The sequence below is a fragment of the Apium graveolens genome, chromosome 10 (assembly GCF_009905375.1).
Source record: "Apium graveolens cultivar Ventura chromosome 10, ASM990537v1, whole genome shotgun sequence".
Lineage (NCBI taxonomy): Eukaryota > Viridiplantae > Streptophyta > Magnoliopsida > Apiales > Apiaceae > Apium > Apium graveolens.
The window spans coordinates 190252185-190271294 of record NC_133656.1 but is presented as its reverse complement, the minus strand read 5'-3'; the positions used below and the strand labels follow the sequence as shown (position 1 = coordinate 190271294).

At 31.7% G+C, this 19110-nt stretch overlaps 1 protein-coding gene across 1 annotated transcript; it reads right to left on the bottom strand.

Moving 5' to 3' along the window:
• Positions 1-1440: 1440 nt before the first annotated feature.
• On the bottom strand, positions 1441-17434 carry LOC141692876 (umbelliferone 6-dimethylallyltransferase, chloroplastic-like). Its single transcript, XM_074497826.1, has 12 exons — positions 17118-17434; positions 16693-16997; positions 16151-16234; positions 15548-15622; positions 15308-15391; positions 14841-14930; positions 14595-14696; positions 14416-14508; positions 2228-2299; positions 1986-2081; positions 1747-1851; positions 1441-1660 (listed from the first exon to the last, which is right to left on the bottom strand). Exons 1-12 carry the CDS (start codon positions 17179-17181, stop codon positions 1619-1621), a joined length of 1212 nt encoding a protein of 403 aa, XP_074353927.1. The 5' UTR covers positions 17182-17434; the 3' UTR covers positions 1441-1618.
• Between the last annotated feature and the right edge of the window lie 1676 nt (positions 17435-19110).

Genomic DNA, 19110 nt, shown 5'->3' with positions numbered 1-19110 from the left:
ATATATATATATATATATATATATATATATATATCCAAAGCTTTGGCAAAAATACTAAGGCATATATCTATATCTATACTTATATACTATAATAACCGAAATGAGATATAATTTGGTCAACGGTTATTCTCCAATTTTGATTATTAAAAAATAAGTGTTATATATTTGCTAAACTATTAAATTATTAAACTACTACGTACATATTCTACTTACCCTACTAAACTACAGTCATACCTTATCCTATTATTAAAAGAAATAAATAAATAGTGTTATATATAACCTAAAATACTAAATTAATAAACTACCAGATATAGTATACTTATCCTACTCAACTACGACCACGGGTTATCCTATAATTTTTATTATACATTTATAATTATTATATATTTATATAGATATTTTAAAATTATAATATGACGGGATACATAAAAATTTTAAATATTAACGAATATCCGTGCAGGATTTAATCTAGTTAGTGATTAGTACGAAGATGTGCCTATTTCTTAAAATGAGTAAATTAATTTATTACTATAACATATGGTTGAACATTAATGGTTTTCTTTTTTAAGAGAGAAAAGAAGAGTTGCGCATTCCTATCATTAAGTTGAAAAAAGGTCCTAAATATTTTATTTGGGGGGAAAATGTCATTTTATGAAAAGATGATCTTAGATGTCACTTCAAAATGGAGTCTTGCGTATCATTTTTCTTATTTAACAAAAACTTAGTTGCATTTTACGTTCTAATATTGAAAATGGAATTCAGGATAATGTTTTGTCGGGCTCAAACATAACTTGTAGTTGTATTTGCTTCTTTTTAAATTTTTAAAAATAAAATTTCGCAAATAGGAGATCGAGACACAGCCCCAGCCCCCGGGCGCCATCCCTGAAGTCGTTACCTTCAAAAATTGGAATTTCAACTTACGTTTTAGCACCTTAAATAAAGTGTTACGTTGCGTTTTATGTTGTTTAAAAAAATAAATAAAGAAGTAACGTCAGTTGAACTTGCGTTTTGCCTTTTTAAAAAATAAAAATAAAAAATCAAACAGAAGCCGCAATTACATTTTCAACAATTTTTTCAAACGGAACACGCACATCCGTTTTGAAGTTACTTCATGCTCATAATTTCAGAAAGTGATATTAAACGTCATTTTATCTCAATTTTATCTCAAAAAATGAAATTTGAGACCAATACCCCCTATTTTTAATAGATAAAAAATGGTGGATAAAATCTATGTAATAAAACTCGAGCATGTTAACATATACTTGAGGTTTAATCAAAAGCAGATACAAGATATTGCCAACTTTTTCTCTACCAAAAAACACTTAATTGAATGCTTTGAAAAAACAACAACTAATTGAAAGCAAAAGATCGTAAATCTTTCCCTTAAAAAAGATCGTAAATCCCATCGATAATAAATCCACAGTGGGTGATAAGAGCGAAACCAAAAGTACTTAATTATATTTAGCCAAAAAAAAGTATGGAGTTATTTATAACTATGAATGAAATGAAACCGCTGACACAAATATCTTGGAAGACGTAAATGTCGAAGAATTCTAGATTTGGCAAGTGTCCTTCATTTGTTTTTATAGACCAGTTGTAAATATATATAAATCTTTGATCAGCGCATAAATTGAATCAGGGCATACTCGGCATAAAGCAGCTGCAAGAAAAGATGCAAATGAGGACAGTGTATTTAGTCAAGTGTGTGTTATTAAAAAGCAGAGGTTAAAACATAGTAACATTTACCTTAAATAAAAACATATAAAAGGACTGTGTTGATACAGGATCTTCCAGATTAATAGAATTTGCTCGGAGCATAAGGAGGGAGGCAAGTGTAGTATGACCGATCACCTGAAAAAGTAGGAAAAAGAATCTCAAAAGATATGTAAGTAATTAAGGTTACTAGCTGGAACCTGTGGTTGAGGTCTTGGCTTGTCTAAAAAGGTCTAGAGTTGGATTCCTCACGTCCTAGACATAAAACTTACAGACACAATCTTGCAGATTAGGAGCGAGGAAGAGGCTCCTAAAGCCACAGCAGACCCATAGGCAATTAGCAGGATATTTAGGCTGAGAGAAAAGACCTGTAAAATTATGTGAAGTCATCTAAACAATCTGCGAAACAAAAGTTGCTAGTAATCTGTCAATGATCATCGACAGATGATGTGTGAAAAATATATAAACTATATAGACATGTTGATAAATTATGAGTTGGTGAATAGTTACTAACTTTCTCCTTGCCATATCTGACACAGAATGTCTGGTTGCCGCACGCTTTGTCACCTTCAACATCAGGTATGTCCTGTTCCAGTGTAGTATATTGTGATAATTTATAATTAAAACTAAAGCTGTATATGTATATGATTCACATGTTAGGTTATAGTACCATGTTAAAACATCAGAAATTTGCTACTCAGTATATCCCCTTTGTATACAATTTTCTTTTCATATTTCTCCTCCAATAAAAACCAATTTAAAATAGAAATTAAAAATCAAATTATTTTAAAAAACAAATTAATTCGAAATATAACACATATGATATGCAAATTGATCGTTGAGAGATGTAGAAAAATATAGTGAAATCGGATTTTAAAAAAAACTTACGGCTTGACGGGAAAAATCAAATTAAAAACGGAGAGAAAAAACTGAAATTGGGTGTGGGAAAAACTGAAATTGAGTGTGAGAAGGTGCAGAGTAGTTGGGTGGGTTGATTTAGGGGGACCATTAGATTAGGTAGATCTAATGGCTTAGATTGATTCCTAGTTTCTATTTTAATTTTAGTTTGTATTTGATCATTTCCCTTATGTTATATATAAATTTCAAAAATAATAGTAAAATTTTATACATCTATTTATTTTATCCATATAAGAATATTTGATCCTATCATTTTACTAGATTTTCTTATTTTCTCCATTAAATTACATTTTTTTCACTCCCCTATCACAATTCATATGTATATTAATAAATAAAATAACTAATTATTTATCTTTTCTTACAACGAGAGTGTCTGCTTTAAATCTTTGCCAATTATTGTTTTTAGTATATCTGTGCTATATTAGAATAATTTATTACAATTTTGCACTAACTCAAAAAATAGCATTTTTCAAAAATCCATACCAATATAATGGTTAATCAAATTTTGCTCTAAGTTTTATAGATTGATTATTCATTTTGATATATACTACTTGATGGAAGGAACTAAGAAGAGATTAGTAATTAATTATTTATCTTTTCTTACACCCAAAGTGTCCGCTTTAGACCTTTGCTAATTATTATTTTAGAATATATATATATATATTATATAAAAGATGAAATATTGAAAACTTTGGAACGATACCTGTTTTTTGTTACACACTGAATTTACTAAACTACCCTTATTTTACTTGAAAGTTTTATTAGCCTTAATAATCGAATTATAATAATAGAAAAAAATAAAAATCATTTTCAATTGTAACACGTTATTTTTTTATTTCTCTCAATTAAAATAATTTCTCTAAATATCACAAACAAGTTTATTTAATAAAATAGAATTATAATATTATAACCATTAATAACTAATAAATTACCTTTTTCAACTACTTAATTGTTTATTTTATTTAAAAACTTTGTTAAACTCCTTGACTATAACAATCCATAAATTCTTAACTGTTTTATAAGAACAACTTAACATCATCATCCTTATTTCTCGACACCAACAACAATCTCATCTAATCGTTTAAGACAATGCAAAAAACTCTCTGTTTTTAAATCAATGCAAAAGTTAAAATTATATGCACCTCTAACCAGTAGCTGTCGCAGATGTATTTGTTGGAAAATATGGGTATAAGTCTCATATTGGTAAGTCATATTTTGAGCATTATGACTAAAAGATTTGTGAGATATGATGATATTCACTTAATAATGGAAATTATTATTTTCCATTAGAATTCGGCTCAAATATTATGGCATAAATTAATTTGATTTTGTTTCAGATTAATTGATATGGTGTATGTCTTGATATATTTAATCTGATTCTGTTTCAGATTATTTATGGAATAGAGTAGCTTGCAAGTATTACACCGATTCCATAATTAGTGATATTTAATTATGGAAAAGAGTAGCGCACAAGTCTATCTACACCTATATAAACACCTCGAAGGCGTTACGGTTAGACACACCAAAAACATATTCGCCTTTAAACACAAAACTCTCTCTCTCTCTCTCTCGGTGATAGTTTCGTACCCGTTCAAACTCGCTGAAGGTGCTCGTTATCCGTAACGCCGCCGCTACCTCGTTTTATCCTGGGAGACTATCGACTCGCACATACGGTGAAAGGCGAAATAACTTTAAGGAGACAGTTTCAACTGGACTCGAGGATCTCTCTTCTGTTTATATCTTTTTTTCCTCCGTTTGATTTCGTTTACTCACGCACACATTTGTTTGATTATATGTATTAATCGCAGATTGTATTCACAATCTTAAAGCTATTTATTTTATATACATCTGTGACTGATACATCTGTATCTGCTTGTTTTGTTGAGTAACAGATCGATGGAGAACCAAACTGTGAACGATTCGATGAACATGACGGCTGATCCCAACGCACAGATCACTGGATCTGATGGGGTTCACCAGCAGCCGATTAACCCTAACGCACGGATCGTACGATCTGATGGGGGTCAAACGCCTGTTGGACATGTGCCTTCGGGACATGTGCCTGTGGGACACACTGTCATTGGACAGTTTAGTGTTCCTTTTGGACATATATCGGCATGATTCACTCCTCCGATCATACCTGCGGTGCCTACTGGTGTGCATACACCTGTAGTACAGACGCACGTACCATCTGTTCCACCTGTGGTGCCTGCTGCACCTGTTATGCCAACTGTGCCTGCTGCACATGCTGAAAAACCTGAGAAGTTCAACGGAACGAACTTCAAACGTTGGCAACAAAAGATGCACTTTTATCTGACCACGTTGCATATGGATCGCTTCCTTAAGGAAGAACCACCGTTGCTCACTGCAGAGAGTAACATGCAGACTGTGTATGCTGCTGATGCTTGGAAGCACTCCGACTACATCTGTCGGAACTATGTGTTAAATTGTTTGTCTGACCCGTTGTATAACGTATACAGCGCGAAGCCAACAGCTAAGGTCTTATGGGAGTCACTTGACCATAAGTATAAAACCGAGGACGCTGGGGCAAAGAAGTGGATTGTTGGCCGCTTTCTTGATTATAAGATGACAGACTCTAAGACTGTGGTCAGTCAGGTGCAGGAACTGCAGGTGATCATTCATGACATTCATGCTGAGAGAATGGTCATAAGTGAGTCTTTCCAAGTTGCTGCTGTTATTGAAAAGCTTCCACCTGGATGGAAAGATTTCAAGAACTACCTTAAGCACAAGTGAAAGGAGATGTCTATGGAGGATCTTATTGTTAGACTTCGTATTGAAGAAGACAACAGAGGGTCCGAGAAGAAAGTTAATGTTGCCACTGAGAAGGAAAACATGGTGGAGCATGCTCAAAGCTCCAAGCCCAAGAAGACTAATTCTAGTAAAGGGGCAAAGCTGGCACCCAAAGGAGGGATTTCGAAGTCGAAATTTCAGGGGAAGTGCTACAACTGTGATAAAGTTGGTCATAGGTCTTCTGACTGCAAGAAGCCCAAGAAGCCCAACAAGAAGAAAGAAGCAAACGTGGTAGAGAATATCTCCAAGGATATGGGTGATATAGACCTCTGTGCTACGGTCTCTGAAGTGAACCTGGTCGGTTCTAATCCACATGAATGGTGGATTGATACTGGTGCTACTAGGCATGTTTGCTCAGACAAGGCGATTTTCTCTAGCCTCAAAGCTTCTGATGCTGGTGAGAAGCTCTACATGGGGAATTCAGCAACTTCTACCATTGAGGGTGAAGGCACGGTGATCCTGAAGATGACCTCTGGGAAGAATCTGACTTTGAAGAATGTACTTTATGTGCCTGATATTTGCAAGAACCTTGTGTCTGGTTCTCTGTTGAGTAAGCATGGCTTTCGCATTATAATAGAGTCAGATAAAGTAATTTTGTCTAAGAGTGGTATGTTTGTAGGCAAGGGTTATTTAACCGATGGGCTTTTTAAGCTCAATGTAATGTCCGTTAAGGACGATAATGAAATGAAGAATTCTTCTGCTTACTTGCTTGAGTCTCCTAATTTATGGCATGCTAGATTAGGACATGTAAATTATGACATTTTACGACGTTTAAGTGCAAAAGAATACATACCTAAACTTACTATCGATTCAAAACATAAGTGTGAGACTTGTGTTGAGGCAAAATTAACGAGATCATCATTTAAACGTGTGGAAAGGAACACCAAAGTGCTAGACCTAATACATAGCGACATATGTAATTTAAAATTCGCTCCAACAAGAGGAGGAAACAAGTATTTTATTACATTCATTGATGATTGTACAAAATACTGCTATGTATATTTGTTGAAAACCAAAGACGAAGCTATAGATAAATTTAAAATCTATAAGGAAGAAGTTAAGACACAACAGACTGAGAAAATCAAAGCGATACGAAGTGATCGTGGAGGTGAATATGTTGAACCATTTGGAGAATTCTGTTCACAACATGGTATAATCCATGAGGTCACTGCACCATACTCCCCTCAGTCAAACGGTGTGGTTGAAAGGAAGAATCGCACTCTGAAAGAAATGATGAATGCGATGTTGTTAAGCTCTGGGCTTCCATAATCGATGTGGGGAGAAGCCATCCTAAGCGCAAATAATATTTTAAATATTACGATGCGCAAGAATAAGGATGTAAGTCCTTATGAAATGTGGAAGAAAAAGAAACCAAGTACCAACACCTGAAAGTATGGGGGTGCCTTGCAAAGGTACTGATCCCTACACCGAAGAAGGTGAAGATAGGTCCTAAGACTGTGAATTGTATCTTCATCGGATATCCTCCACACAGCACTGCATATCGGTTTCTTATTCATGAATCCAAGATTCCTGATATTCAAAAGAATACCATTATGGAATCAAGGAATGCCTCATTCTTTGAGACGATGCTTCCCTGTAATCCAGGAAACCAACAACCTACGACGTCTAAACGATCCCATGAGTCTGTAGATGACGATAATGAGAGTGACGAAAGTGAAGACGAAAATGTGGGGATAGTGAGAAGGAGCAAAAGACAACGAACGGAGAAATCCTATGAGTCTGATTTTATGACCTATTTGCTCGAAGAAGGTGACCCAAAAACTTATAAGGAGGCGGTTACCTCACCTGATGGGCCTATGTGGAAAGAGGCCATCAAGAATGAAGTTGATTCAATTATGAAAAATCATACTTGGGAATTAGTGGACTTGCCAACTGGTTGCAAACCATTAGGTAGCGAGTGGGTTTTCAAGAAGAAGTTGAAAACTGATGGCACTATTGATAAGTATAAGGCCAGACTTGTGATTAAAGGATACAAGCAACAAAAAGGGCTTGATTATTTTGATACATATTCTCCTGTAACGAGAATAACGTCCGTAAGGATGATGTTTGCTATTGCTGCAATGCGTAATCTAACTGTACATCAAATGGATGTGAAAACAGCCTTCCTAAATGGGGACATAGATGAGGAAATCTATATGGAACAACCCGAAGGATTTGTTGTCCCAGGACAAGAAAGGAAAGTTTGTAGATTGGTGAAATCATTGTATGGTTTGAAACAAGCGCCTATGAAATGGCATGAAAAATTTGATGAGGTCGTGCTGGCCAATGGCTTCAAAATCAATGAATGTGATAGTTGTGCCTATTACAAGGATAACGAGAACAGCTATGTCAAGGAGAATGACAATGGCTATGTCATGATGACGCTATATGTTGATGATCTACTTATTGCCGGAAGCAATGATAAAGTGATCAAATCTACCAAGGACATGTTGAAATCAAGATTCGACATGAAAGACATGGGACTAGCAAATGTAATTCTGGGAATTCAAATTTCTAGAACATCAGAGGGTCTCGCATTAAGTCAACCACATTATGTTGACAAGATCCTTTAGAAGTTTCTTAAGGATGACTTTGAGAAAGCTAGGACACCTGAGGATATGACTTTGCACCTATCCAAGAACAAAGGTGTAGCTGTTTCCCAATTGGAATACTCGAGGATAATTGGTAGTCTGATGTACCTCATGAGTTGTACAAGACCAGACATTGCATACTCAATTAGTAAGTTGAGTAGGTTTACGAGTAATCCGGGAGCTGATCACTGGAAAGTGATCATAAGGGTACTAAGGTACTTGAGGGGAACTCGAGACTATGGACTGCACTATGGCAGATACCCAGCAGTATTAGAAGGATATACTGATGCAAATTGGATATCTAGCAAGAAAGCACTTAAGTCTACGAGTGGCTATGTGTTTACATTAGCTGGAGTGGCAATATCATGGAAATCCTCAAAATAAACGATGATAACTCATTCCACGATGGAAGCTGAGTTTGTGGCACTAGATAAATGCGCCGAAGAGGCTGAATATCTACGTCAGTTTCTGGAGGATATTCCAAGATGGCCAAAGCCTGTAACTGCAATAGGGATTCATTGTGATAGTCAATCCGCTATTGGCAGAGCGCAGAGCACGATGTATAATGGAAAGTCTCGTCATATACGACGACAACACAGTTCCATTAGATAATTGATCTCAACCGGAATTATCACTATTGACTATATACCGTCAAAAGATAATATCGCGGATCCACTAACCAAAGGGTTATCAAGAGAAGTGGTTGAGAAATCATCGAGAGGGATGGGCCTTAAGCCTATTGCTTAACGGCATCATGGTGGACACCCAACCATTGATGACTGGAGATCCCAAAAACTTGGTTCAATGGGACAACTAAATCATGATGACCAAATCACTGTGGGGGTAACCCCTGGCCTGTTCCTATGATGAGGAAACAGTGAGACCCGTAAGGTACGAGGTTAAGCTTTGAGCTTTTAATGATCTTTGATGAATACATGGAGCTCAGGAGTGAACACATGGAATTCAGTTGAGTAAACGCGGGTTACTCTATAAGATAAAGATCACCTATGTGGGAGAGAAGTGGGGCCGCTTCAAAGGAGAATTGCGAGGCACAATTCTTTAGAAACTTCTGCAGAACCAGGACGATATTCCATGGCCAAAATGGACATACTCATGAGAGCTGAACGAGTCAGAAACGATATAGTGATAAGTATATCATCGTTTACACAAACGGTCGAACAGTTCAAGGACAAGCACGTCTACTGTCTACCAGTAAAGTCGGTATGCTTACTCGAGCGAAGGTTCAAGGAGCATTCTCTACCTATCGTATGCTATATATGATCGAAGAAACTATCACCAAGTCAAACTCCGTGTCTGTCTATCTGTCTGGTGTGTGCTACTAAGATCACCAATCTCACCCATGTGGGGGATTGTTGGAAAATATGGGCATAAGTCCCATATTGGTAAGTCATATTTTGAGCATTATGACTAAAAGATGTGTGAGATATGATGATATTCTCTTAATAATGGAAATTATTATTTTCCATTAGAATTTGGCTCAAATATTATGGCATAAATTAATTTGATTTTGTTTCAAATTAATTGATATGGTGTATGTCTTGATATATTTAATCTGATTCTGTTTCAGATTATTTATGGAATAGAGTAACTTGCAAGTATTACACCGATTCTATAATTAATGATATTTAATTATGGAAAAGAGTAGCGCACAAGTCTATCTACACCTATATAAACACCTCTAAGGCGTTAGGGTTAGACACACCAAAAACATATTCGCCTTTAAACACAAAACTCTCTCTCTCTCTCTCGGTGATAGTTTCGTATCCGTTCAAGCTCGCTAAAGGTGCTCGTTATCCGTAACGCCGCCGCTACCTCGTTTTATCCTAGGAGGCTATCGACTCGCACACACGGTGAGAGGCGAAATAGCTTTAAGGAGACAGTTTCAACTGGACTCGAGGATCTCTCTTCTGTTTATATCTTTTTTTCCTCCGTTTGATTTCGTTTACTCACGCACACATTTGTTTGATTATATGTATTAATCGCAGATTCACAGTATTTTGTACGAGTCCACAGTAAAAAATATTTGTTTTATATAATTTTTATTATTAATGTAAAGACAAATATACTTAAAGTGTAGCTTAAATGCGGTTTACGTTGTTTCACGTGGTTTGTATGCTATTGCGTGAGCCCGCAGATTTACCCAGTGCGCACCCGAATGGTAGCGACTGTGGGTTACCTACGATAAAAAAATATTTAAAGTAAGCATTATCTTACGATTCAATTACGTAAAGAAAATAAAAAAAATATTTGATTTTTGAGGTCGAATTATTTATCTATCTATATTATGATATTAAATACGAAACTTTACGATCATTCCTCCAATTACATAATTGCCCTTTCTTAAAAAAATAATATTTTACACAATTTTCCTTACTTAATTAATATCTAACCAATTACCTTTATAAGTAAAATACATTACTTTTTTATTTTCACCAACTAAAACAACTCTTTCTTTACAAATATTTTAGACAATTCTTTTTAATCTATGCCTTTTTAAAGTAAAACATGTTGTCTTTTTTATTTTCTGAAAATAAAATAATTTTTTCTCTAAAAAGATTAGGGACAATTCTTTTTAACATATGTTGCTTATCTATCAATCTATCTATCTTCTATACTATCAATACTATCTATACTATATTATAATATTATAATAGACTAAATATTAAAAGTTTATTAGTCGGTCGATCGGTATTTGCTGAAATTACTTAATCAGCCTTAATTAATTATTCTATATATAACTGGTTAGTTAGTCGATCGGTCAATTCCAATTCTTAGTAATATTGGAGTCAACTTCCTCTATCAATTTAAATTATATTTCATATCCAACTCAATATTATTATTAATTATATTAAAGTTAGCTTCTTCTACTGATTATAAATTTTAATTAATATTTAGTTTATATTATTCTAATTGATCTTTCAGAATAAAATAAATTTAATTAAACTAAATATAATTGTTGAATTTAGTTGATATAATGTGCATCGGGTTAAGAAAAAATATAAGTACTATCGATCTGTCTAAAAAATTATATTATATTGAACTAGGATAAACAAAATAATATATATTAATTAATCATCCAAGATAATTAAAACATAATTCAACCAACTAAAATAAAATCATATATATTAATTATTCAGGCTAAAGCAAAATTATGTTATTGTTCCGGACATAAAAAATTAAAGGTAAACTAAATTTAATTAGTTGAATTTGGTCTTAATAATGGGCATCGGGATAAAATAAAATAAAGTAAATCGGGATAAATTAAATTAATATCAGATTATCATAATTGTATCCTATTGATATGAGCCAAAAATTAAATTTTAACTAAACAAGATTATTTTTATTTTTATTTTTAAAACACACGTAAAATGATCAATAAAACTATATCATTCAATTTGTACTATTATTTTTTTCAAATAGCTCTTATAGTTTATTGATTAAGTAATAACCTCTCAAAAATAATATTTTTGTTAAAGTTCCAACATAATAGAAACATTGTATTTTTATTCTCAAAACTATAAAATCGATATAATAATATTTTTAAAAAACTATGAACATATAAGTGTATTAATATAATTATCACGAAGTTATATCATTTAAAAAGGTATAAATAAAAAAATTAATGAACAAATTTAAAAAATTCAATTCAAATATTTTTGTTTAAAAGATTATATAATAGTAAAAAAAATTGTGCATCCGTTCATCGCACTGGTTTTAAACTAGTATATATATATGTATAGGGGACTACTCCAATAGAAACCTATTTAGAATATAAATTAAAAACCAAATAATTTTTTTAAAAAAATTAATTCGAAATATAATATATATGGTATGCAAATCGATCGTTCAGAGATGTAGAAAAATAAAGTGAAATCGGATTTTAAAAAATTCTTACGGTTTGATGGGAAAAATCAAATTAAAAACGGAGGGGAAAAGATGAAATTGGGTGTGGGAGGGTGCAGAGTAGTTGTGTGGGGTGATTTAGGGGGACCATTAGATTAGGTAAATCTAATGGCTTAGATTGGTTCTAAATTTTTATTTTAATTTTAGTTTGTATTTGATCGTTCTCCTATATGTATATATATATATATATAGACTACTCCAATAGAAATAAATTTAGAATATAAATTAGAAATCTAATAATTTTTTTAAAAAAATTAGTTCGAAATATAACACATATGGTATGTAAATCGATCGTTGAGAGATGTAGAAAAATACAGTGAAATCAGATTTTAAAAAAAACTTATGGTTTGACGGGAAAAATCAAATTAAAAACGGAGGGAAAAAGTTGAAATTAGGTACGGAAGAGTGCAGAGTAGTTGGGTGAGATAATTTTGGGGGATTAGGTAGATTTAATAGTTTAGATTGGTTGTAAGTTTCTATTTAATTTTAATTTTTATTTGATCATTACCCATATGTATGTGTTATATATGCTATATTAGAATAGTATATTAAAATTTTGGATTAACCCAAAAAAGAGGTTTTTTCAAAAATTTATAATTTATTGATTATCGAAATTTTGCTGTAAAAGGTTTATAGACCGGTTATTCAATTTGATAATATGTATATATAGCGCGTGCAATACTTCATAGCTCGTTGCATATTGCTCTGAAACAATTCCGTGAGGCGGTTCTTATTTCTGGTTATTACCTTGATGAATTAATCGAATAATCAAAATGCATTTCGTCAAAAAAAAAAAGATCGCTTCTAATATCCAATAATATATTTTATAATTGTTCATCAAACTGAGGTTAGAAAGAGTGTCTTTAAATTCTTCTTTACTCTGATAAGAATGTGCTCTTATTTTAATTCTCCAAAAATCCATTGTCGGTCCAAATCCTAAACAAAGTAAATTTGTCCCTATTTTCCCAATCTTAAATTGATATCTTTGTATTAAAGATAGCAGGAGGTCAATGAAATAAAAAAATACTAATTAATTAAAGATTCGATTGACGTAGATCGGTACACTGTTCATATATTATTTCCAAATTTCACTATTTAGGCTTGAAATAGAGCAAAAACGAATATCTAAGATCAAATTATTTTAAAATATTCTTTAAAGATGTTATCATATAAATTTACTAATACGAGTCTAACTATTTCACAAAAATATATATATATATATTCGGGACAAACTATGTTACAAATCTATTTGAATTAAAACACATAAAACAAAAATGTTAACATATTAAAAAAACCTTGCAATACAAACATTCTAAGCTAATATTAAATAAAATTAGTACATCATCACAGGGGTTCTAAACTTAAGTGAATTAACAAAATACCGAGAGCAATATCCATATATATATAGTAATATTTATACTATATTATAATACATCAATTATTAAAAATTTGGTGATAGGTACTTGCTGAATTTAATTAATTAATTACCTTATTTTATTATTCTAATTCTAATTGGTAGGTAGGTCAATTATAATTCTAATTGAAATTAAAGTCAAATTTTTCTAACAATTTAAATTCTATTTCATATAAAACTCTATATCATTATAATTGATATTAAAGTCAACTTCTTTTACCAATTTATATTCTTATTCATATTAATATTGAGTTCTACATTATTCTAATTGATATTTCAGGCTGAAATAAATTTAAGCAAACTAAATAAAATTAGTTGAATTTTGTTGATATTATGCGCCCCGAGTTAATATAAGATAATAATGACTACTGGGGCTAAAAAAATTATAATATCAAATTAGGATAAACAAGTTAATATATATTATTCATCCATAATAAAAAAGTTTATTACACAATTGATCCAAATTAACACAAAATTAAATATAAAATCAACATATAATTTGACCAACATGAACAAAATCATATATACTAATTATTTGGCTAAAACAAAATTATCTTATTGATCCGGACTTAAAAAATAAAAATAAACCAAAAAATAATTAGTTGAATTTAGTCGGAGTAATGGGCATCGGGCTAAAATAAAATATTATAAACCACTGACCCGAAATAAATCAAATTAATATTATCTTTTTTAAATAACTCTTATAGCTAATCAATTAAGTAATAATTTCGCTAAAATAGTATTTTTCTAATGTCCCAAATATAATGAAGACATTGTATTTTTTTATACCTGGATTAATCTAATTATCATGAAGTCATATTATTTAAAATTTAAAATGAGCATATTTAATAATCAATTCAAAATAATTTTTTAAAAATTATATATAATACCAAAAAAATATGTGCAATTTTAAGTTGATTATACTAGTAAGTAATAACTAAACATAAATCTTTTTAACATATATATCTAGACCTAAATAATTACATAAATTATGAATATTAGTATAGTTTCCGTCCTTTAAAATAAATATAGTTCAAGGTTTACCTTGATCAATCCTAGAACAGCTCCAAAGATGCTGAAGAAAATGGTAGTAAAGGCCGCTGACCTTGAGAGTACCATTGGTTTACCGAGCGCATTCTGCATGGATATATAAATGATTCAATTCAATTCATATAGTTAACATCTTTTCAGTGCTTGATGCGTCCAATAATGTAGTTAGTTACCTGGATGTGGTAGAAAACACCAGGTTGATAGGTGAGTCCAGACATTCCCGCCATAGAAAATATGGCCATTGCCGGTTTTGTTTTCCATCTAAGAAAAGGCAGCTGCCCAACAATTTTTTACATCAATCTGATTAGTCAAAATGTCTAAACCTCGTGACTTATACGTTTTGAGTATATTGCACAGGAAACTCTACCTATATTTGTGAAGTAATTATGGCTATTAAAATGAAAGTACCTAAAATTTACCTCAACAGAATATGCTGTTCCAATTAGAAAAAAAGAGAGAAGTCCAATGAACAATGGTGCAGACTGAAACATGATTCCAATGGCCAGGCACTGAATAGCATTTCATAAACAAGACATATTATTATATATATAAATAAATGAAAAAGGAATACTTTTTAAATGCAGTTACTTGTGAAATGCAATTTTCACTATTTTAGTTTTATCAATATTGAACTTAACAGAGAAAACCTTCAATCGATAATAATTAATTAAATACAATCCAGCTAATATAATATTTTTTTCGATCACATCAAAATGGAGAAAACATATTTTTACTATCAATAAAATAAAAAAACTCAAAGGTATTATTTTTTTCCGATCTTGAATTTATTATTTTAATAAGTTTAACTGTAATTTAATTGAACACATGTAAATGTATAAGAGAACGACTGTATGTGAAGATGGTCTCCAGGGGATTAGTGTCTAACCATAAAAGTCAATGCTGTGACAATTGCTCTCACTTCCCCCACGGAAAGTTCTCCAGAAACCAGTGGAAGATAAGGCTTGTTGATCTGATAAACATATGAAAAGTGTCAAAAAATAATTGGTCGGTATTAAGTCGAATTATATTTTTTTACACTTAAATGTAGGTGCCAAAAAATAAAAATAACAATTCCAAGGAAGAGATCATCCTGTAAGAATAAAATCTAGTTAAGTAGTTTGATTACTTTGTCCATGTCCGAATCAACTAGTTGATTTATCCCCGACGTATAGATGTTCCCACAGATAAATGCTATAAGTGCCTGCATTTAAATTAAAACTCATTATAGAAGGAAGATTGTACATAACAAGTCTAAAAGGTTATTATTATGTTTTGACTTTTGTGGTTTAGTTAACCTAATATAATGTACTTGTATTCATAGTTAAGGACGTCAATAGATTTGAATAGTACTCTTAATACATATCAAGATTCAGAATTCAGATTTGGATCTGAATCGAATTTACGAATTCATTAGAATCATGGATCATCAGATTGGAATTTTAATTTGTTTTTATTTTAAAAAATGCGTTGAGTTACAGGAAATTTGTCCAAGCCATTACTTACATTTATTTTTTCCTTGTAATAACCTAACATTAGAATGCTTGTAATTTACTTATGTTTAGAATGTATGATGTAGTATTTTCGGATTGGATGATCCATTTATTCGATCCATCGAAGACAACCTTATTCACAACTACAAATTTCAATTCTTTATGTAATGTCATAAGAAATTACGATAAAATATGTTAATACATCATTGGCGTTTAAACAAAAAATATATCTTAATTACCTGTATTAGTCCAACAAAATATGCAGGTGAGAAATCTCCAACTGAAGTCAGGGGCAGGAGAGAAACTGAACATACTCCAATACTCTGTCATGCAAGAACATGTAAAATCTTCAAGGCAATTTCAAATATGCAACCTCTTATCTATGTTATCCACTCCTTCAAAATAAAATATATAATATACAAAGACTCGTGTGTATATTTCTTATACTCCATCTGTCCCATTTATATCTATACGTTACTTTTCGGCACGTTTTTCAATTCTCATTTAAAACATAACTCCACAATATTTTTAATTTTTTTTTCTGAATAAAAGTTTCATGCTTAAACTTTTATTCAAAAAAAATATATTTGAAAAAAATATTATCAAACTATATTTTATAAAAGTCTCAAAATACGTGTAAATAGTAAACATATAGAATCGAACAGGACGGAGGTAGTAGTTTTTAACATACGCATAAAAGTCAAACTCTTAACCCTTTTAGAAAAGTCAAGAACTCAACCACTATATCAATTTTTTGTTGACCACACTTGTACGTACTTACTGTGCAAATAATAGTGTATGGACGGCTAAACGTCACAAACGCATCCCATTTTCTACAAAATGTACTCTGCCATGTTGTTCCGTGATCGTCTTTGGGCTGTAACACAACCTCACCGTCTGAAGTGGCACCAAATGTTTGCACACGTGTACTTCTCTGTGTTCTTGACTTGTCACGACTGCTGCTAATATTGTTCTTTGTGAAATCTAATTTCTTTTCGCAACAAACCACCCATGAAGGAAGAAATTCACCATCTCCCATCAATATTTTTGCATGTCTTCTCTGCCTGTGAAGGGATGTAATAAAGCCTACACAAAATGAATACAGAATTTCAAAAACAATTATGAAAAATATACAAACAACATAATGGGATACAACACACAATTCTCTCTCTCTCTGTATATGTATATATGTATCTAGTTATGTACCCTTTTCTCGTTGAAGATGTAAGAAACTGTGGGAGAAGCGTGAATGCATAAATGTTTGAGGCATGGCTTGTTTATTTGTTTTGAACTTCAGAATGCAATATAATCACTGTGGAAAGAGTCTCTGATTAAGCTCTACTTTTCAGCCTCTGATTTGATGATTGCATTCATAATCTTCCGCTCCCTTGTCTCGAATATATGTGCAATTGGGTCATAAAACTCAAAAATCTTTCATTTAGGTGGTGGTTACAATATGGTTTAAAAACTGAAATGAAATCGGAATAACTACTCTCCTAACAACTGGACTAAAAAAGATTTGTTTAGTTCCTGACAAAAAGAAAAAATGTTTATTTGTTTATTTTACAACTACCCGTACATTACATTCACTAAAAACCTAAATTTAATTTAAACAATGAGCTGGAGGTCGTGAGAGTGACAAGTTGACTTGTTCACATTTGACTAAGAAACTTTTCTAGCTTTTTTTATAATTCAAAATTATTCATTAATAAATCCCTATGGGTTACTAAGACAACCTACATTGATGACACAGCACCAGCGAGACGACATATGCAAGTGCCAACTACTCTGTTTTTGAATGTCAGTCGTATGCATATGTGTTAGGGGTGTACAGACGAACCGATCAACCATATCCAACCGCTCAACCGCTCGCAATCGAACCGTATTTTGCGGATAATCGCGAAACGCGGGTTGGTTGTGTATTTAAATTTTAAAACCGCTCATTCGCGATTTGAATGCGGTTTTAAATTCTTGAAAATCGCAAAATCGCAACCGCAACCGCAACCTTAACTCGTAACATATATTTATAATAAATTATATTTCCAAAAATGTAGTTGATATTATATAAATTAATAAGTATACACATTTATTAATTAATCTTAGGTTAATGTTAAGACTTCGTTCATAAGACTCCCGATCATTATAAGATATATAACCAAACAAATGGAAAATGTTTCCAATTCTAATTCCCGTTCATAATGTTTTTAATATCCTTACTTTACGCGAAGCATTAGTTTATATTTTATTTTAAAATGTAAATTTATCACATAACTTAAACTCGAATTTATTAATATTTCCAATTTTTTTTTGTAAATTATTAATTATTTTAAAATAAGTGGTTGAACCACAAACCAATTCGCAATAATCGCAAATTCGCAACCGCAATTGACGCGGTTAAACGCAACCGCTAAATGCGGTTGCGGATGATAATTTTCTAAAATCGCTCTTCGCGGTTTGATTCAACTTTTACCTCAAAACTGATCCGATCCGAACCGCGTACACCCCTACTATGTGTGAAGGAGACTGATTATAACAGCCAATGTTACGTAACTAATATGAAATAAATACCACTTTTGCATATAATACAAAAGAATTTTTCATAATAAATTAATGGATACGATAAATCAAAGGCTAAGAACGTGGAGTTGGAGTTAGCTAAAATGGTTGATTAAAATAATATAGAATCCTGATTATTTAAATCTAAGATTTAATAAATTTGTGAGAGATTGTTGACTATTTTTTAAAAATGATATGTTCATATTAATTTAAATTATTATAAATAAAATATCTAATTTTAATAGGATAATAGACGAAATACGATTTTTAATTTTAATATAGTAATAGATGATCTAAATTTATGTTACACTAGTTTTACAACCTGTACGAGGCACGAGTCTTCATTAATATTTTTATGTTATTTAAAATTATAATAAAAAATTGGATCATTACTTTATTAGTATATTTATAAATAATAATATAAGTATTTGTTGTTGCCGGGATTCGAACATGAATCATGGGTAGTGTATAAATAATAATATAAATATTTGTTGTTGGCGGGGTTCGAACCTGGGTATTTTAGTATTGTATATAAAATAATATTAATATTTGTTGTTGGCGGAATTCGAACCTGGGAACTTGAGTAGCGTATGTTTTTTTAGTATTTAAATCTAACGGTCCTGATCACTTGATTAAAAAGATC